The 17,179-nt window shown below is 34.7% G+C and overlaps 5 protein-coding genes across 5 annotated transcripts; 2 read left to right on the forward strand and 3 right to left on the reverse strand.

Moving 5' to 3' along the window:
• Positions 1 to 610: 610 nt before the first annotated feature.
• On the reverse strand, positions 611 to 4,763 carry LOC115718725 (FACT complex subunit SPT16). Its single transcript, XM_030647551.2, has 2 exons — positions 4,432 to 4,763; positions 611 to 4,067 (listed from the first exon to the last, which is right to left on the reverse strand). The coding sequence occupies exon 2, from the start codon at positions 4,038 to 4,040 to the stop codon at positions 840 to 842; it is 3,201 nt and encodes a 1,066-aa protein (XP_030503411.2). The 5' UTR covers positions 4,041 to 4,067; positions 4,432 to 4,763; the 3' UTR covers positions 611 to 839.
• Positions 4,764 to 5,385: 622 nt separating this feature from the next.
• On the reverse strand, positions 5,386 to 6,669 carry LOC115718729 (fasciclin-like arabinogalactan protein 12). The gene has a single exon (XM_030647555.2). The coding sequence runs from the start codon at positions 6,572 to 6,574 to the stop codon at positions 5,627 to 5,629; it is 948 nt and encodes a 315-aa protein (XP_030503415.2). The 5' UTR covers positions 6,575 to 6,669; the 3' UTR covers positions 5,386 to 5,626.
• A 1,500-nt stretch (positions 6,670 to 8,169) lies between these two features.
• On the reverse strand, positions 8,170 to 9,605 carry LOC115718727 (fasciclin-like arabinogalactan protein 12). The gene has a single exon (XM_030647553.2). It carries the CDS (start codon positions 9,307 to 9,309, stop codon positions 8,326 to 8,328), a length of 984 nt encoding a protein of 327 aa, XP_030503413.2. The 5' UTR covers positions 9,310 to 9,605; the 3' UTR covers positions 8,170 to 8,325.
• Positions 9,606 to 11,951: 2,346 nt separating this feature from the next.
• Positions 11,952 to 12,971, forward strand: LOC115718565 (fasciclin-like arabinogalactan protein 12). The gene has a single exon (XM_030647367.2). The coding sequence runs from the start codon at positions 11,952 to 11,954 to the stop codon at positions 12,870 to 12,872; it is 921 nt and encodes a 306-aa protein (XP_030503227.2). The 3' UTR covers positions 12,873 to 12,971.
• A 2,278-nt stretch (positions 12,972 to 15,249) lies between these two features.
• LOC115718634 (fasciclin-like arabinogalactan protein 12) lies at positions 15,250 to 16,682 on the forward strand. The gene has a single exon (XM_030647450.2). The coding sequence runs from the start codon at positions 15,334 to 15,336 to the stop codon at positions 16,255 to 16,257; it is 924 nt and encodes a 307-aa protein (XP_030503310.2). The 5' UTR covers positions 15,250 to 15,333; the 3' UTR covers positions 16,258 to 16,682.
• Positions 16,683 to 17,179: the final 497 nt, after the last annotated feature.

Below are 17,179 nucleotides of genomic sequence, written 5' to 3' on the forward strand. Positions count from 1 at the left end.
CAAAAAACTAAAGAAAACACTTTGACACTAATTCATTCCAATTTAATGTATGATGTATCCTGATTTTAGCAAGTTCATTCTAACATACAATTTAAAATCTGAAAAACACAAAAACATATATATAACAATCAAATATGTATCCTGATTTTTCAACTCATCAAATTAACTATTATTGGTTACATCTTAAAAATGAAGTAATTAAGTGACTGGTTTTTGGGTTTAACTATGAAAAATGAAAAATAAGAGAAAGTTAAAAGACCTGAGTTACTGCAGTTTGCGAGGAAGAAGAGGTGTCTTCGTTGGAGAGGGAGGAGCTGTGTGTGGCTTCCGTCGTTGGTGAAGATGCCGTCGGCGACTTAGGGAGGAGATGGGCGTCGTCGTCAACGAGTAGGGGAGAAGATGCTGTCTTCTCCGTATTTAAAGGCAAGTAAATTTTGTGAATGACATGAGTAGACAGTAAGGCAAAAAGTAAGAACCAATTAAGGTTAATTAGGTTAGTTAACCCAAGAAGATTATTAATATATAAAAGAAATACTTTCTTATGTGCTTCCCAAAACAAAAACATATGTTACCAAATGAGTCAAAAGAAACGTGTATACCAACTAAAGGATGATTGGAAAAAAAAAATTTCTTCCAGCAAAAAGTGATGCTAAAAATATACAACCAACAACAGATAGAGACTTTTAAGGTAACCTATTTGGTCCAGCAATACAACTAAAAACTTGGAAATAAACTAGAACAAAATAAGAATTCCAATCTAGGTAAGCCATACAGCAGCAGTAAGTTGCTGCTTAATACTACTACAAAGGTAAATGAAAACAAGAAACTTCTGGTTACACCTATCTTCTTGTTTTAGGTCGCTTAGATGGTGCAGATCTACTAGGAGGAGGAGCTCTGGACTTTCCGAAAGCTTTGATCTTCCTTCTTTGCCTTTCCTCCTCACTGTCTGATTCGACACCTTTCTCCCTGTCTGCATTACTCGCCTCCTTCTCCAACTCCTCCCACGTCTTTCCCTTCTCTTCTTCCGAGTCTTCTTCAGTATCCTCCTCCTCCTCTTCATCTGACTCCACCAGGGACTCACTGTCAGAGGCCTCATCTTCGGACTCTGATTCAACTTCCACATCAGATGGCTCATAACCCTGGTCAGACTCTTCTGATTGCCCTGATTCTGAATCAGTAGCTTCCAAATTCAAAAATTCCCAACCACCATCATCAATGAAGCTCTGTGGGTCATCAGTGATTGTCTTCAATATTTGTCGCCAGTTTAGATTCAGCCTGCTCTCGTAATACTTGATGTCTGTTGTGTCAAGCCATTCTTTGATGCCATCAAGTGCTGTAGAAGGAATAGAATCAATACGAAGAACATCCTTCTTGAAGTCCTTAAATACAATGGTCATGTCAAAATTCTTCTGCCCAAGGCCAACTCTTTCTAAATTCACAATCTCAATCTCACTGAGAGTCACAACAAGGAAAGGAGTCTCTATCAATTCAACTAGGCAAGTTGAGGATGGAACAATAAATGCTGAAGATTTATAGGGTACCCCATGGAAACCAAGCTCTCTCAAAGGCTGATCAAACTCAAGGTCAAGGCCACTGAACTGAGGCTGTCCCCAAAGGTCATTCACCCGATTCACAAAGTTTTGGAAGTCCATGTTGATTTTATTCTTCCTATCCCTCTCCCGCTGCTCCTCTTCAATCTCATCAGGGTCATAAGCAGACCTCTTTCCACCACCCAATGTTTGAACCACATCCATAACCTCACAATAGAATTGGACATCTTTGGTTTTCTTGTTCCCCACCATTATGTGATTGTGCAGATGAAAGTGAAGGAGAGTGATCATTTCATTCTCAGCTGGCTGGAAGAAAGCATGCTTAATATTCGCAAACATTACATCTACACGCTCATCCTGCCTAGTGGTAGAATAGCGAAACCCGTTCACATGAGCTTCAAGGGTACCGGGTAACTTTCTTCCACGACCGCCAAAAACAGGACGAATCCAAAGGTCAGATAACCTGATTGGCTTGAATCTGTTACCAGCTAACTGGAGTTTCTCCTGAGTAACAAGTGTTGCCCTCTCAGCTCTCTCAGATTCCCTTGCAACAACTTGTCGTCTAAGTGTTTTAATCTGCTGTACCACCTCACTTATATGCCTTGGGTCCTTAGAGCGGAAAGAAACCTCTTTAAGAAAAATAGAACCCTGATACTTTGACGAATTTGCATCATGAGGACTAAAAGGGGTCCCGGGAACATTAAAAATAATTCTAATATAACAATTTCTGTTAGTATCTTGTTGGCTGGAGACTGTCCTAATTGTAGCAACATGAAAAGGAACCATACTTCCATATACAGGCAACAGAACAGCTTCATTCTTCTGGTCAATCTGAATCATCAAATCTCTGGGAGGAGGAAGATCATTAACACTCTTGTACGCAATTAGGTCTGCTGAAGTTCTAGCAGCATTACGGTTGTCTCCTGCACCAGCTCCACCGCCAGCAAGTCGACGGGCAGTTTCTTCATTCTTCTGTCTGGCAAGCTCTGCTTGGTGCTGCCTGCGGAGCTCCTCTTTGGAGATCTCATGATTATCTGACCTAAGAGTTGTCTTAGACATATAGCCCTCAGTACCATTAGCCTCAGCATTCCCTTTAGGCTTTTCATCTTCTTCTTCGTCCTCATTAAATGAATATGCCACATCCTTGACAGCTTTAGAACTTTTACTGGTCACTACTTCGGTCTTATCCTTGTCGACAATAACAGTGTCAGCAAGCAACAACGAAAAATTCTGTTTTTTGGGGTTAGTGGTTTGAACCTGTAAATTCTGAAAACCAAGTGACACATTAAAGATCATGCCAGTTTTCACTACCCTGTCATTTTTTGCATTAAGATTCAACCCAGACTCACGAAATTCAAGGCCAATGCCTGTCCCAGCAGATTTTGTCAAATTTGGAACTAATTCAGGAGCATCCTTCTCAACAATTGAGAAAGCTGCTTGATAAGCAGCACTGATTTTATTCCCTGGTTTCAACTCGCTGATAGCTGCATCGTGTGCCTTAAGAAGAACCGCATATGCCTTACTTTGAAGCGGGTTGGCATCAATCAAGAATGTCCTCGCAACATTGGAGCAGTAACTCTTATACCGGGATCCAATAGCACATATGATAACACTAGCCGAGTCATAGTAAAGAAGCTCGTCATTGCTTGCAGCACTAGGCCTCAAATCAAACTCTCCACCACTTTGAAATATAGGAGGGTAACAGATGTCAACATTCTCTGCCTTAAGCTTCGCACTAGCTTTAGAAGGCTCCAATATAGCCTTCTCTGTCTCATTCATCAAAAGAGAATGGGTGACTTTCTTTTCCTCGTCAATGACGTTCTCAAGCTTCGGAACTACAATGTTATTCATAACATTACTAGTCAAGAAGGCAGCTTTCTTAACATTCACAAGCTCTTCCTTGTCTTTACAAGCAAACAGATCGGATAATCCATTTGCTATATCACTAAGCTGGAAATTAGCATTTTTCAACTTGTCAGCCCACATTTCCAAAAGATTTCCCTCGGGAACTTCTCTAGCTATGTGTCCAACCACGTTGCCGCCCTCATCCTTGGATTGAGCTCGGATGGCACCAAATATAGCTTCCATGAGCCCACTTCCATCATCATTTTTTGCCTTCACATGCATCACAACATCAATACCAAGACTCTCCTTTGCAGGTTTTTTCACAACATCAAGCAAAGATACCTTCTTCTGGCTGCACAAAAAATGAATCTGCTTCTTCATGAAGACCATAATTGTATCAGGAAATTCATATCCCAGAAGCCAAATGTTCAATGCTGAGGACTTCAGATACCGCAGATCCTCAGATGCTGGCGGAGTAGCTATTGCAAGCACATCAGAAGAACCCCACATGACAGATTTATGTTCAATCCAATGTGAATAAAGAGTCTTCAATCGCTCACTGAATTTGACCAGATCAATAGAGTACGCAGCCCCAGTAGCCTTCCCGTTAGGAGGTTGGCCATTTCCATTGCGATGATCAGCCATTCTGAACTATTCACGTAATTGATTCGTCTGTTCAGCAATAACATTCAAATTAACCAGGTAATAACCATTCTTCCTCGATTTAACAAGAAAATAAACAAGTAAGCAGTAAAATATCATATTCAACTTTTTTCCCATTTCCTTTAAATTAATCAAATTAAAAAAAATCCAACAAGAAAAATTCATAAATCTTCATGCATAAAACCCTAGCTGCAGTATAGATAAAAGAATCAGACACAAATTTATAATTGATTCATATGCCCAGCGCATCATAAAAATGTTGAAAACAACGACGTACAAATCGAACCCTAGAAAGCTCAGAAAAGAATTAAATTAAATATAAATATCATTTCGCAATGTACTACATATTCAAAATAAGAGAAAGTTAAAAGACCTGAGTTGCTGCCGTTTGCGAGGAAGAAGATGTGTCTTCGTTGGAGAGAGAGGAGCTGTGTCTTCGTCGGAGAGGGGGGGGCTGTGTGGGTTCCGTCGTTGGTGAAGATGCCGTCGGCGACTTAGGGAGAAGATGGGCGTCGTCCTCAGCGAGTAGGGGAGAAGATGCTGTCGTCTCCGTCGTCGAAAAATGGCTGGGCAGCGAATCACCGTCGTCGTCCACTCTCTGGGCAGTGGGCACGATAGACACAGAGAGAGAGGTCTGATTTAGGGTTTTGTTTTTTTTTTTTTAATGTTTTTTATATATTTAATAAAATAAATAGAGTAATTTGCGTCATAAATATATAACTTTAACTCGCAAATAAATACTTAAGTTTAATTTTTAGCGGTAATAATACTTAAGCTATAATTCTTGTAGGTACCTTTGTTAAGTAAATTGTCACGTGATAATTCTTAATTGGTTCAAGTCACAATAAATAGGGTGGCTCATTGCCTTGCTAGAGCGTCTTGTTATCATTCAGATCGTATTGTTAGTGAGCATACTGCTCCTCTTGAACTCAAGTCTATTGTTGATGTTGAATGTTTATGAATGAATAAATCATCTTTTGCTCAAAAAGAAAAAAATTAAATTAGTAACAACTTATACTAAATACTATGTTAGTGTTGTGACTAAAAGTCACAATTTAATCACAAAAATATTATGCTCTGATAAAAAAATTGTCACTAAAATTAACCGTTTTAATTTTTTGTAGTGCATGTAAAAGCACAACACAAAACTTTATAATTATTTAAATTCAATGTATGCGAAATTTAAATATAATCAAATATACTTTATCAAAAAAAAAAAATATAATCAAATACACGTTCGATTTGAACTGTAAATAGAATAAAATTTTTATTGAATTATCAAATGATACAACAGCAAAAATATTAAACAAAAAAACAAAATATTAACTATCGGACGAATGTGTAAATTAAATTATTGACTCAAACATTGGTACTACAAAAGATGATGAGCAACACAAATCTCATATCTACTGCTAATATACGTATATACATTATTCAAAAACCACTCAATTAATCATAATCATCAAACCATTAATCCTACAACATGGTATGTATGATCACTCATAATAATAATTCACCACAAAATATAACAAACGAACTTGTAAAAACAACAACAATATTTAAGTATCTCAAAATAAAATTGCAATTGCACCAAAAACATTAATGACACCAATTGTTGCCACCATGCCATTACGAAAAGCACTAGAGGCATGCATTGAAGAAACTGGGTTATCATCCAATGTTGAAGTAGACGATGAGGGGTCAGATGACGAATCTGACCCTTTACCGCTACCTGCTAAGCCTTTTGTAGGCTTAGCAAGCAATGCAGGCGCAGGTGCGAGGGCCTTATGAAGCTTAGTGGGAGCGAAAATGGCCATGGGAAGCAAAACCTTGTCGATTTTATAAATAGCGAGTTGGCTATCGGCATATATTGTGCCAGAAATAGTTGTATTGACAACACCAGTTGATATGTTAACCCAATTACCTTGTGTTGTGATGTTTAAAGGGTACTCGTCAGTGTTACTAGCTTGTGTACGGACAGGGTTACTGAGAGTCTGGAAACTCGAGATGGAAATGAAAGATGGTAAGATGTGGTATTGTACTAATTGTACCTTTTGTTCTGCGTTTAGGAAGTTGAGTGTTCCGGGTTTTAAAGCGGAGAAAGCGCCATTAGTTGGGGCTAGAATTGTCATGCTGTTGGAAGTGTTGAGTTGGTTTTCGATCTGTTCGATTACTTGGGTGCTTTTGAGTATGCGGGTGAAGACACTAAAGGTTCCGGCTTTGTCAAGAATCTTAACCACATCGGTTGGCTCGGGTTTGGCTTTTCGCGGTGGAGCTTCAACTAGTGGCTCTGCTGAGGGAGCTTGTGCTTCTGATGAGGTCGGGGCTCGAGCTGGGGTTGTTGTTGGAGTTGGTGTTGCTACTTTAGGTTTTGTAGGCGCCACGGCTGGGGTGGCGCCTTTAGTAGCGGCTATGTGGGCAGATGGGGCTTTAGCTGGAGCTTGATGAGTTAAACTCATTGTGGTGTGAGATAAGATGAGAAGTATGAATGAAAAAGATATGAGAGTTTGCTTCATCTTTGTATATAGCTAGGGTTTAATTATTTATGTATTATTATTATATATATATATATATATTTTTTTGGTTATGTTGAGAGATTTGTGAGTGTTTGATGATATGGTGAATGGGAGAAATGGGGTTTTAATATAAGTTAATATGTTTTGAAGAGAGATTAATTAAATGTGGTGGTTATAATGATTATTGTTATTATTATTTAGTTGTGGGAAGTACCAAATGTTATGGTAGCTAGTTGGAAAGGTACATTAGATTTGTTACTGATTTGCTTTTCATCAATGCTTATCGATCAACAATGACATTTAATTTGTATTTAGTTGAGATTATATTTAAATTAGCTGTTAATGAATTTTTATTCATGATTAATAAGCAATCTTTCATTTCAAGAAGTGACACGTATAGATAGGTTAAGTCTATAACTAGAGTTCACCTAGTTTAAGGGCTAAAAAATATTCTTCTCAATTTTTTTTAAATAATTTTAAAAAATGCATGTCACACTATCTTTTAAATAAAAATCTAAAAATATTTTTATTCTTATAACCAACTAAATTTTAAGATCTCTACTCAATAAATATTGGTTAAAAACCAAAGTGGCACGGGCTAATTAAGCTTTAACATAAGGTGGATTGACACCCATCAAAATGAAAATTAAAAAGGGGAGATAATTTCTCACTTTATTTCCTATGATATTATGTTATGTTCTAATTAAATCATTTAGGGTTCGTTTGGAACACCGTATTAGGTCGTATTGTATTGTATTATATTAAATTGTATTTTATGCGATATTTTTACGTAAAACTATATGTGGTATTAACTTTTATGGACACCTAAATATATAATATTTTAGTATAAATTAAAGTTTAACATAGTATTATATAAAAATATGATATATAATCCAATTCAATATAATACAATACAATACAATACGATCTAATACGGCATTCCAAACGAGTCCATAAATATATATATATATATATATAATATTTATAGGGAAACACTAATATATAGCAAACGAGTGTTACTTTGCTCCTATATTGATATGTTTTTATTTCGAGAATTTGAAAAAATCATAACACCATTTCTTTATATATATAACTGCAAATAAATTTATATTATTATAAAAACATAGTTTAAGAAAGTCAATCGCAGCTTTATATATATTAAACAAACACACAATGAACTAACTGTACATGTTTTTTCGATCATAGCTTAAATTACTCAATATTTTCTATAAATTATATAATCGTAATAAGAGTGTTATAATGTATACCCTTAGATAAAAAAAAAAATTATAATTTCTACTTAATTATTAGAACTTTGATAGTTATTATCCAATTGGATCTGCCTAGTCACTTACTAAAAATAATTATTACTTATTACTTTATTTTTTAACATTTATTTGTATTAATTTTTTTATCTTATTTTTTATAACTATTTAAAAAGTAATATATATTATTAGTTTTTACTTTAATAAGTATTAATAATATATTTTTTTCAATAATATTTAAAATATATTTAATGTGTGTGTTATTTTTTTCAAAATATGGAATAGAAGGGAAGCAATATTTTAAAAAAAAAAAATGAGAGTATGAAAACATACTGAATTCACATCAAATAATTAATTAAAACGAATTGAGAATAAGTACGTATACAAATGCTCCCTCTCATGATCAACATGAACAAAAATAAAATATTTAACATGCCATATTTCAAAACAAAAGATTATACACATAACATTACTTAATAAATCAAACTAAATAAGCACAAGAATATATTTTGTTGCGACCATGGAAACTATTACAGCTCCAAACGACATCATTCGAGCTCTAATAGTAAAATCAGATGCACTAGAAGCACTATTCGTCTTCTGATCATCATCATTATCCTCACTTGCCCCACCAGGGCCATCTGCCCTGGAGGACATTGAAGAAGAACCTGATGATGATGAATTTGATGAAGAATCTTTTGTTGGCTTAGCCAAAAGAGCGGAGGGTGAAGGAGAAGGTTGAAGCTTTGGTCTCGGTGCAAAGACACCGAGAGGAAGCAAAACCTTATCTACTCTATAAATAGCCAACTGATCGTCAGAGAACACTGTGGCGGTAATAGAAGCATTAACAATACCGGTAGATATGTTAACCCAATTACCTTCAGTAGTAATGTTCATAGGATAATCATACGTATTAGCAGCTTGTGTACGGACAGGGTTGCTTAGGGTTTGAAAATTCGAAAGTGAAATGAAAGTTGGTAAAACATGGTATTGTATCATTTGGATTTTTTGTTCTTTGGTTAAGGTGTTGAGTGTTCCGGGTTTGAGTGAAGAGGCGAAGGCATCGTTTGTTGGGGCTAAGATGGTTAAGCTGTTTGAGGCACTCAGTTGGTTTTCGATCTGAGTGAGTACTTCGGTGCTTTTAAGGAGGCGGTTGAAGACACTAAAGCCTCCTACTTTTTCGAGGATTCCTGCCACGTCGGTGGGGATCCTGCTTCGGCCTTTGTGGGGTGGAGCTTGGACTATTGGCTCTTGTGACAAGGGTGGAGCAGAAGAGGCCACTGAATCTAGGGCAGGCGCCCCCGAAGAAGACTTTGACTTCTTTGGGGGTTGAGCTAATAAGGGTTTGGTTGGTGCTTGTGCTGGTGATTGGGATGGGGCATGAGCAGTTGGGGTTGTGGCTAAAGTTGTTGCATGGAAGAAGATTAGGGTTAGGAATGAGAAGATCGTGACAAAGTGTTTGGTATTCATGATGATTATTGTGGCTATTGTGGTTATTATGTTTAGATTTAATTTGTGTGTGTGTTTTCTTTGTTTTTTTTGGAGGAGTTGTGTTTGGTGCTTTGGTTTGGGATTGAAGTGAGAATTTTATAAGTGTTAAATAATAAGGTAGAGAATAGTACTATCAATCAATAATTAGGTGGTACAGTACTACATACTTTATATTTTAATTATTATTAACAAGTATATATTTAAAGAGAGAAAATAATTTAATTAGCGTAATTAAGTTTTATGTCATGCATGCACTTTTTTGTTTGGCTATTATGTCATTTTTAATGAAAAAGAAAGAAACAGATATATATAATAGTTCAGTACTGTACGTGTGATAAGTGCTTTATTTGTTGAGGCTGATTGGTACATGTTATGAAAGATAGATAGCTCCTATCAAATTAGTGTGATGTTATATGTTATGGTATGAAGGACTAATCAAATTCTTATATATGATCATCATCAATTAATTATTGAATATTATTATTATAAATAAATAAGTGGAAAACACGATTCCACTTTCTATCAAATATTACATAAATTTATTGGTTTTAAGTCAAAACTGTTAGCATATATAGATAACTAATGGACCTTGTGTGTCCGGTCCAGGTCTCGGTTCGGTGTCCGAGTTCAGGTCTTGGGTCCGTGTCTGGATCTGAGTCTTAATTTCGGGTTCGAGTTTGTGTCTATGGCCATATTTATGTTCGGATTAAAGATTTTATTACAATAAAAGAAAATATTAAGACATTATAATTCTAGTGCATTATAATACAATGACCAACGAAAAGATTAAATAAATGTTATAATAACATATACTACACACTATATGTATATGCGTAATTATATGTATATTTCTATACATATAAGAAATGTAGAATAAGAAGAATATGTATAGAAACACTCACTCTTAATTTTAAGTGTAAATTAGTGGGGATCAATATACTTGAACAAATTATTACTTATTACACATTTATTCAAAAGTTTATTTCCACATATCTCCAAGTATTGGGAACTCTCTATATAGAATGTGTAAAAATAATTTTAAAGTGTAAAAATAAAAACACCCCTAATGTTTTCCATATAGCTGATTAATTAATATTTAATTAACACATTTTTCTCTATAATTAAGTAATATGATATATAATAATAAACTCATTCTATATTGCAAACCATGCATATCTCCATTACCGGCCCTGAGTGTAGGCGAGCTAGGCGTGCGTCTCGGGCCCCAAGCGTTCAGGGCCTCACTATAAAAATATGCCACTTTTAGTGATAATTTTTTAGTCACAACAAAGAAATTTTGCCGTTAAATGTGATTTTTAGTCACAACAAAAAAGTTACTTGTGACTAATCATATTATTTAGATACAAATTGTCACTAATTTAATTTTAGTCACAACAAGTATTGTTACTAAAAGCACATTTAGTTGCAACAAATTGTAATTTTTGTGACTAATACTTTTAGCCACGGACTTTTTAATCACAACGTGGGAATGATAATTTATAATTAATCACAATTTTTTTACTTTTAGTCACAAGTTATTTTGTTGTGACTGAAAATAAAATTTTTTATAATGCCTTAAAATTGTGAAAAAAAAATATTATTAATATATAGATAAAATATTAAATAAGAAAAAAATATAATAAATATTGTTTGGTGTAGCAATAAAAGGTCTTATTTTAAGCCAAGGTAAGGATCAATCCACAACCTCCATTTTTCTATGTTTTAAAAAACTATTTAATGTGTAGATATGAAAGATTGAATTTTGGAACAGATTTTAAAAGTATACCATTACACTAAAACATTAGAAATACATTTTCATAATAATTAAACTATATATAAAAATTCTAAAATTTAATTTTATCATAAGCCTCGTATACTGAGGACTCATGACCCTACCTATCTCGTCAACTATTTTATTATATCAACCTTAATTAGTTTGGGAAAACAAAGTAATATACATAACGAGGTAACTATCCAGATTGAAAATCAACTCATTGTACATCTTGACCATTTTTGCTCTAATTGATAATATGAAGATATATGAAAATAAAACACCAAATTAATATCCATATTCTTATACATAATTATTACTTTTAGAGAATACTCAACCCAAACTAATTTGTACAGTCTAATTTAATTAATCGTACTGGAAAATTATATTAAAACATATATATATATATCATATTTTGAAAAACAAATAGATGAGATGTCTATATTGTCTATCTTACTATATAAATATATAATGATATAATAAATCTAATTGAAGCCAGCTAATTAAGATATATAAACACATACATAATTAAATTAATATAATAATTACATATATATTCAAGCAAATTAATCTTGTCTAGAGGTCGTTTTTATCCCACCTCATCAAAACCTAATCCCTTTTTGTTTAGTAACTCTTAATTAATTAGAACATGTACTTAATTACCTAGCCAAACAAAGACATCATACATTATTTTTAACTAATTTCATGAATTAATTATTAATTATTATTATCAATATATATCTATTTATAACCATCTCATACTCAAACACAAGTCATCAAAAATAAAGAAACAACTCATTATCAACTTACTTCTATAGTTAACTTGTTACTAACCTTATTAGTTGAAAACATGATGATGAAACAAGTTGTTTACTTCTCATTCTTGTTTCTGTGTTTTGTTTACTACTGCAAAGGAGCCACATTAGCTCACTCACCGGCCCAAGCTCCGACTAAAAATGTAGCTATAGCCCCAACTAAGGCTAAGACCATCACCCCAACCAAAGCACCAACATCATTGCCAGTGCCAGCAGTGGAGCCACCATCACAAGTGCCACTCGTCCAAGCGCCACCCCACAAAGCCCTTTACACACCAACAGACGTCACCAAAATCCTCGAAAAAGCCGGTATCTTCAGTGTCTTCATCCGCCTCCTTAAGAGTACTTCTGTAAGCATTCAGATTGAGAATCAACTGAATGTATCCAACACATTGACCATTTTCGCCCCAACAAATGGGGCCTTTGGTGCTCTGAAACCTGGCACTCTCAACACACTCTCTAACGAAGACAAAGTCCAGCTTGTCCAATACCACATTCTTCCTTCCTTAGTTTCACTCCAGAACTTTGAGACTCTCAGCAATCCTGTACGGACACAAGCTAGCAATACCAATGACTTCCCTCTAAATGTTACTGTAGAAGGGAAATCAGTTAACATATCCACTGGAGTTGTTAACGCTACTATTTCTGGTACTGTTTATGAGGATAATCAGCTTGTTATTTATAAGGTCGATAAGGTGTTGTTGCCTTTGGGAATCTTTGGTCTGAAACCGAAGACAAAGCAGCACTTGGCGCCTTCTCCCACACCATTGAAGCCTTCTAAAGATACTAATTCGTCTTCGTCTTCGTCTTCCTCCTCTTCTGAAGAATCTATTAGCCCGGATATGGCGGAAGGGGACAAGTCCTCAAAGTCGAAGGCTATTGTTCTTATGAATAATGGTGTTGTAAATATTGGAGTTGTTATGATTGTTGTAATCGCTATGTGGGGTTATTTTTAGTTTAATTATGTGAATAATTTGTTGAATTATGGTACTTTCTGTTTTCATGTTTCAGCCATGCTTTAAAGACTTGATTTATTTTGTTTGTTGAGAAATGAAAGAATGAGAACCTTTTTGAGTTTTGAAAACATGTTAATTTTGTATAATGAAATTAATGATTTGTCAATATTAAAGGTTTTGTGATTTTTTATATATAAAATAAAAAGTGAGAAAATTTGAATTTTGGAACTTAAGAATTATAGGGTTCCATCTTAAAATCGATTAGTGATAGCTAAATTAGGTAATTCACATTCTTATACATGACTCGATATTTTATTATTTATTTATTTAAAGTGTCTCACGATAAGAATCAAAGTAGACAAAAAACAACCATTAGTGATCTCAATAGAAGACAAACTTGAACATTAGTTCCATCGAAAAAATTAAAGACAAAGCAATATTTTTTTCCATAGGTCGAGATTAGTTGGCAGATATCCAATTAGTGCAATGGTTAATCAATAAAATTCATATCAATTGGTACAATGGGTTAATCACTGAGATTCATATGTAAGTGAGATTCTACTTTTCACTACAAAATTTTTTACTTTTAGTCACAACAAAATTTGTCACTAAAACTAAAAAAAATTGTAATTAATTATAAATTATTATTCCTATGTTGTGACTAAAAGGTCCGTGACTAAAAGTATTAGTCACAAAAATGACAATTTGTTGTGATTAAATGTATTTTTAGTCACAATACTTATTGTGACTAAAATTAAATTAGTAACAATTTGTGTTTAAATGTTATGTTTTAGTTACAAATAATTTTTTGTTGTGACTAAAAATCACATTTAGTCACAAAAATTTATATTGTGACTAAAAAGTTGTCACTAAAAGTAGCAGTTTTTTGTAGTGTTTGCTTAACCATATTTAGATTCATGACCATTTAATTTACAATTTCCCTCACAAGACTGTAGATTTTGGTGGTTTACAGCACTGACCCTGACCCCCGACCCAAACCGAACCCAACCTTAGCCCAAATTGAACCCAACCCTGCCTAGACCCCAAACTTGACCCTAGACCCTGGACCCCGGCCCTAACCTAGCCACGGAACTGGACCCAGTCACAAACCCCGACCACCTCAGACCCCATGCAGGGCCAACCCTAAAATATAGCGGGCCATAGGAAAATAAATATTTTTGGGCCCATATTTAGAAAATATATATATACATATAATTTTAAAAGGAAAAATTTTTTTTGGGCTCCTGGACTAGGTGGGCCCTAGGCACAAGCCTAGTCCGCCTATGCATAGAGCCGGACCTAACCCCATGCCTCAAACCCTAGCCCCAAACCTAAATCTTGGTCCTAGCCCTTAAACCTCTATCTCAACCCTATCTCTGGCCTTAGATCCTAAAAAACTCCAACCCTGAACACTAACCATGATCATTACTCCGGCTCGAACTCGGACCCTAGACTAAACCATAATACAAACTAGGTTCATAAATATCTCAATACGGGCATATACATCCTTTTTTGAATGTAGTCCGTAATAAACCTTGTTATGACCCTGTTTTATGTAGTGTGGTCGGTTGTATTGAAAATGGTAGTTTACAGAGTACTAAACAAACCTAAATAGATTCTTTAATGCTTTTCTAAGGAAACGAAGTATCTTTCTTACCTTTCCCAACCCAAAGTAGTGATGATGATAGAAATGTCAAGATGTAACTAACTATAGAATGTTTTCCATAAAGCTAATTAGTTAACATAATTTTTCAGTAATTAATATTTTATTCATCCCAAAGTACTATACATCTCATTCCTTCATCACTCACTAGCTCATTATTCAATAATGTATTTCTATCGTTATATGACAGAACAAGGTAATATATCCAAATTGAAAATTAACTCATTTGTGACCAACACAACACCCTTGACCATATTTGCTCTAATTAATAATGAAGATATATGAAAATATAGAAACCCAATTAATATCTATATCCGTTTACATTATGTTATATCCAAACCAATTAATTTAGTATCCAATTAAACTAAATTGGTGAAGTGCAGACTTTTATTTAAAATAAAAACTTTTAAAAAACAAATGGATGACATGTCCGTGTTATCTATTACAAAATTATATATGAATATAATAATATAAATCTAAAGCTAAAAGCTAATTAAGATATATAAACACACAAATATTATTATATATTTATGTATTTATCCCACCTCATCAAAACTTAATCCCTTTGTAACCAACCAGCTAACTCTTTATTAGAACATGTACCTAGCCAAACAAAGACACCATACATTTTTAACTAATTTCATGAATTATAATTATAATCAATATATATCTATATATAACCATCAATATGTGAATCCATGCTCTCATACTCAAACACAAGTCATCAAAAATAAAGAAACAACTCATTATCAACTTACTTCTATAGTTAACTTGTTACTAACCTTATTAGTTGAAAACATGATGATGAAACAAGTTGTCTACTTCTCATTCCTCTTTCTCAGTTTCTTTTGCCACTGCAAAGGAGCCACATTAGCTCACTCTCCAGCCCAAGCTCCATCAAAAAATGTAGCCATAGCCCCAACTAAGGCTAAGGCCTTAACCCCAACCAAAGCACCAACATCATTGCCAGTGCCAGCAGTGGAGCCACCATCTCAAGTACCACTCGTCCAAGCACCACCTCACAAAGCCCTTCACACACCAACAGACGTCACCAAAATCCTCGAAAAAGCCGGTATCTTCAGTGTCTTCATCCGCCTCCTTAAGAGTACTTCTGTAAGCATTCAAATAGAGAATCAGTTGAATGTATCCAACACATTGACCATTTTTGCCCCAACAAATGGGGCCTTTGGTGCTCTGAAACCTGGCACTCTCAACACACTCTCTAACGAAGACAAAGTCCAACTTGTCCAATACCACATTCTTCCCACTTTAGTTTCACTCCAAAACTTTGAGACTCTCAGTAACCCTGTACGGACACAAGCTAGCAATACCAATGACTTCCCTCTAAATGTTACTGTGGAAGGAAGCTCTGTTAACATATCTACTGGAATTGTTAACACTACCATTTCTAGTACTGTTTATGAAGATAATCAGCTTGCTATTTACAAGGTCGATAAGGTGTTGTTGCCTCTGGGAATTTTCGGTCCGAAACCGAAGACAAAGCAGCACTTGGCACCTTCTCCCACACCATTGAAACCTTCTAAAGATACTAATTCGTCTTCGTCTTCGTCTTCTTTATCCTCTTCCTCCTCTTCTGAAGAATCCATCAGTCCAGATGTGGCAGAAGGGAACAAGTCGAAGGCTGTTGTTCTTATCAATAATGGTGTTGTACATATTGGAGTTGTTATGGTTGTTGTAATCACTATGTGGGGTTATTTTTAATTTTATCTACATTTGTTGATGGAACTATTTCTATTTTCATGTTTGAGTTGTACTTTCAAATCTTGATTTATTTTGTTTGTTAAGAAATGATAGAATGAGAACATGTTTGAGCTTTGAAAACATTTTAGTTTTGTATTAATGAAATTCATGATTTGTTATTTTGTGTTTTCTTATATACAAAAGAAAAAGTAATAAAATTTGGATTTTGGAACTAAATTTATTAAAAAGAGAACGATTAGTGATCTCAATGAAAGCTAAAGTAATTTTCTTTTCTTTCTTTGTCTTTTTTGGGCTTAATTAGGTCCACATTAATTGGAACATATCCAATTAGTGGAATGAGTTAATTAATGAGATTCATATGTTCTCATTCATATGTAAGTGACAACATAACATTTCTCACAAGAATATGTAGATTCTGGCCGTTCACACATTTATACACTTGTACTATATAACATTACTATTATGCTTGACATACATTACACAATACTATGTTTTGTGTTGAGTTTAAATTTGATACTGACTTATATTAATAGATTAGATTAAATTATATTATGTTTGGTGCGCTTGCAATAGTATTTTATTGTTTTATTTTCAAAAAAAAAAAATAATAAAAATATATTTATAATTATATCAATACGGACCCTAATTGTTCCTGCAACCGGGCCCAAATCTCGGATCCCAACCCTAGCCTCAGCCTAGCCACAAACCCCAACTTGGACCCAACCACGGACCCCAACCCCGATCCAAACCATGGACCTTGTCCCCAACATCGGACCCGACCTCGAATTTTGGCCCCAGGTCTAACCCTAAAACCTAATTCCAGTCACGATCCAAACCCCGATTCCAACCCAAACCCCGAACTCGAAACCCTAACCCAGCCCCACTCCCAAACCTCAGTCGCAACCCTAGAGCTCGAACCCCG

Source organism: Cannabis sativa, chromosome 2, assembly GCF_029168945.1.
Source record: "Cannabis sativa cultivar Pink pepper isolate KNU-18-1 chromosome 2, ASM2916894v1, whole genome shotgun sequence".
Taxonomy (NCBI): Eukaryota; Viridiplantae; Streptophyta; class Magnoliopsida; order Rosales; family Cannabaceae; genus Cannabis; species Cannabis sativa.

Bases quoted from the DNA above. Each gene is read 5' to 3' on its own strand.
- LOC115718729 (XM_030647555.2), bottom strand. From the start codon at position 6,574: ATGAAGCAAACTCTCATATCTTTTTCATTCATACTTCTCATCTTATCT.
- LOC115718565 (XM_030647367.2), top strand. From the start codon at position 11,952: ATGATGATGAAACAAGTTGTTTACTTCTCATTCTTGTTTCTGTGTTTT.
- LOC115718725 (XM_030647551.2), bottom strand. From the start codon at position 4,040: ATGGCTGATCATCGCAATGGAAATGGCCAACCTCCTAACGGGAAGGCT.
- LOC115718727 (XM_030647553.2), bottom strand. From the start codon at position 9,309: ATGAATACCAAACACTTTGTCACGATCTTCTCATTCCTAACCCTAATC.
- LOC115718634 (XM_030647450.2), top strand. From the start codon at position 15,334: ATGATGATGAAACAAGTTGTCTACTTCTCATTCCTCTTTCTCAGTTTC.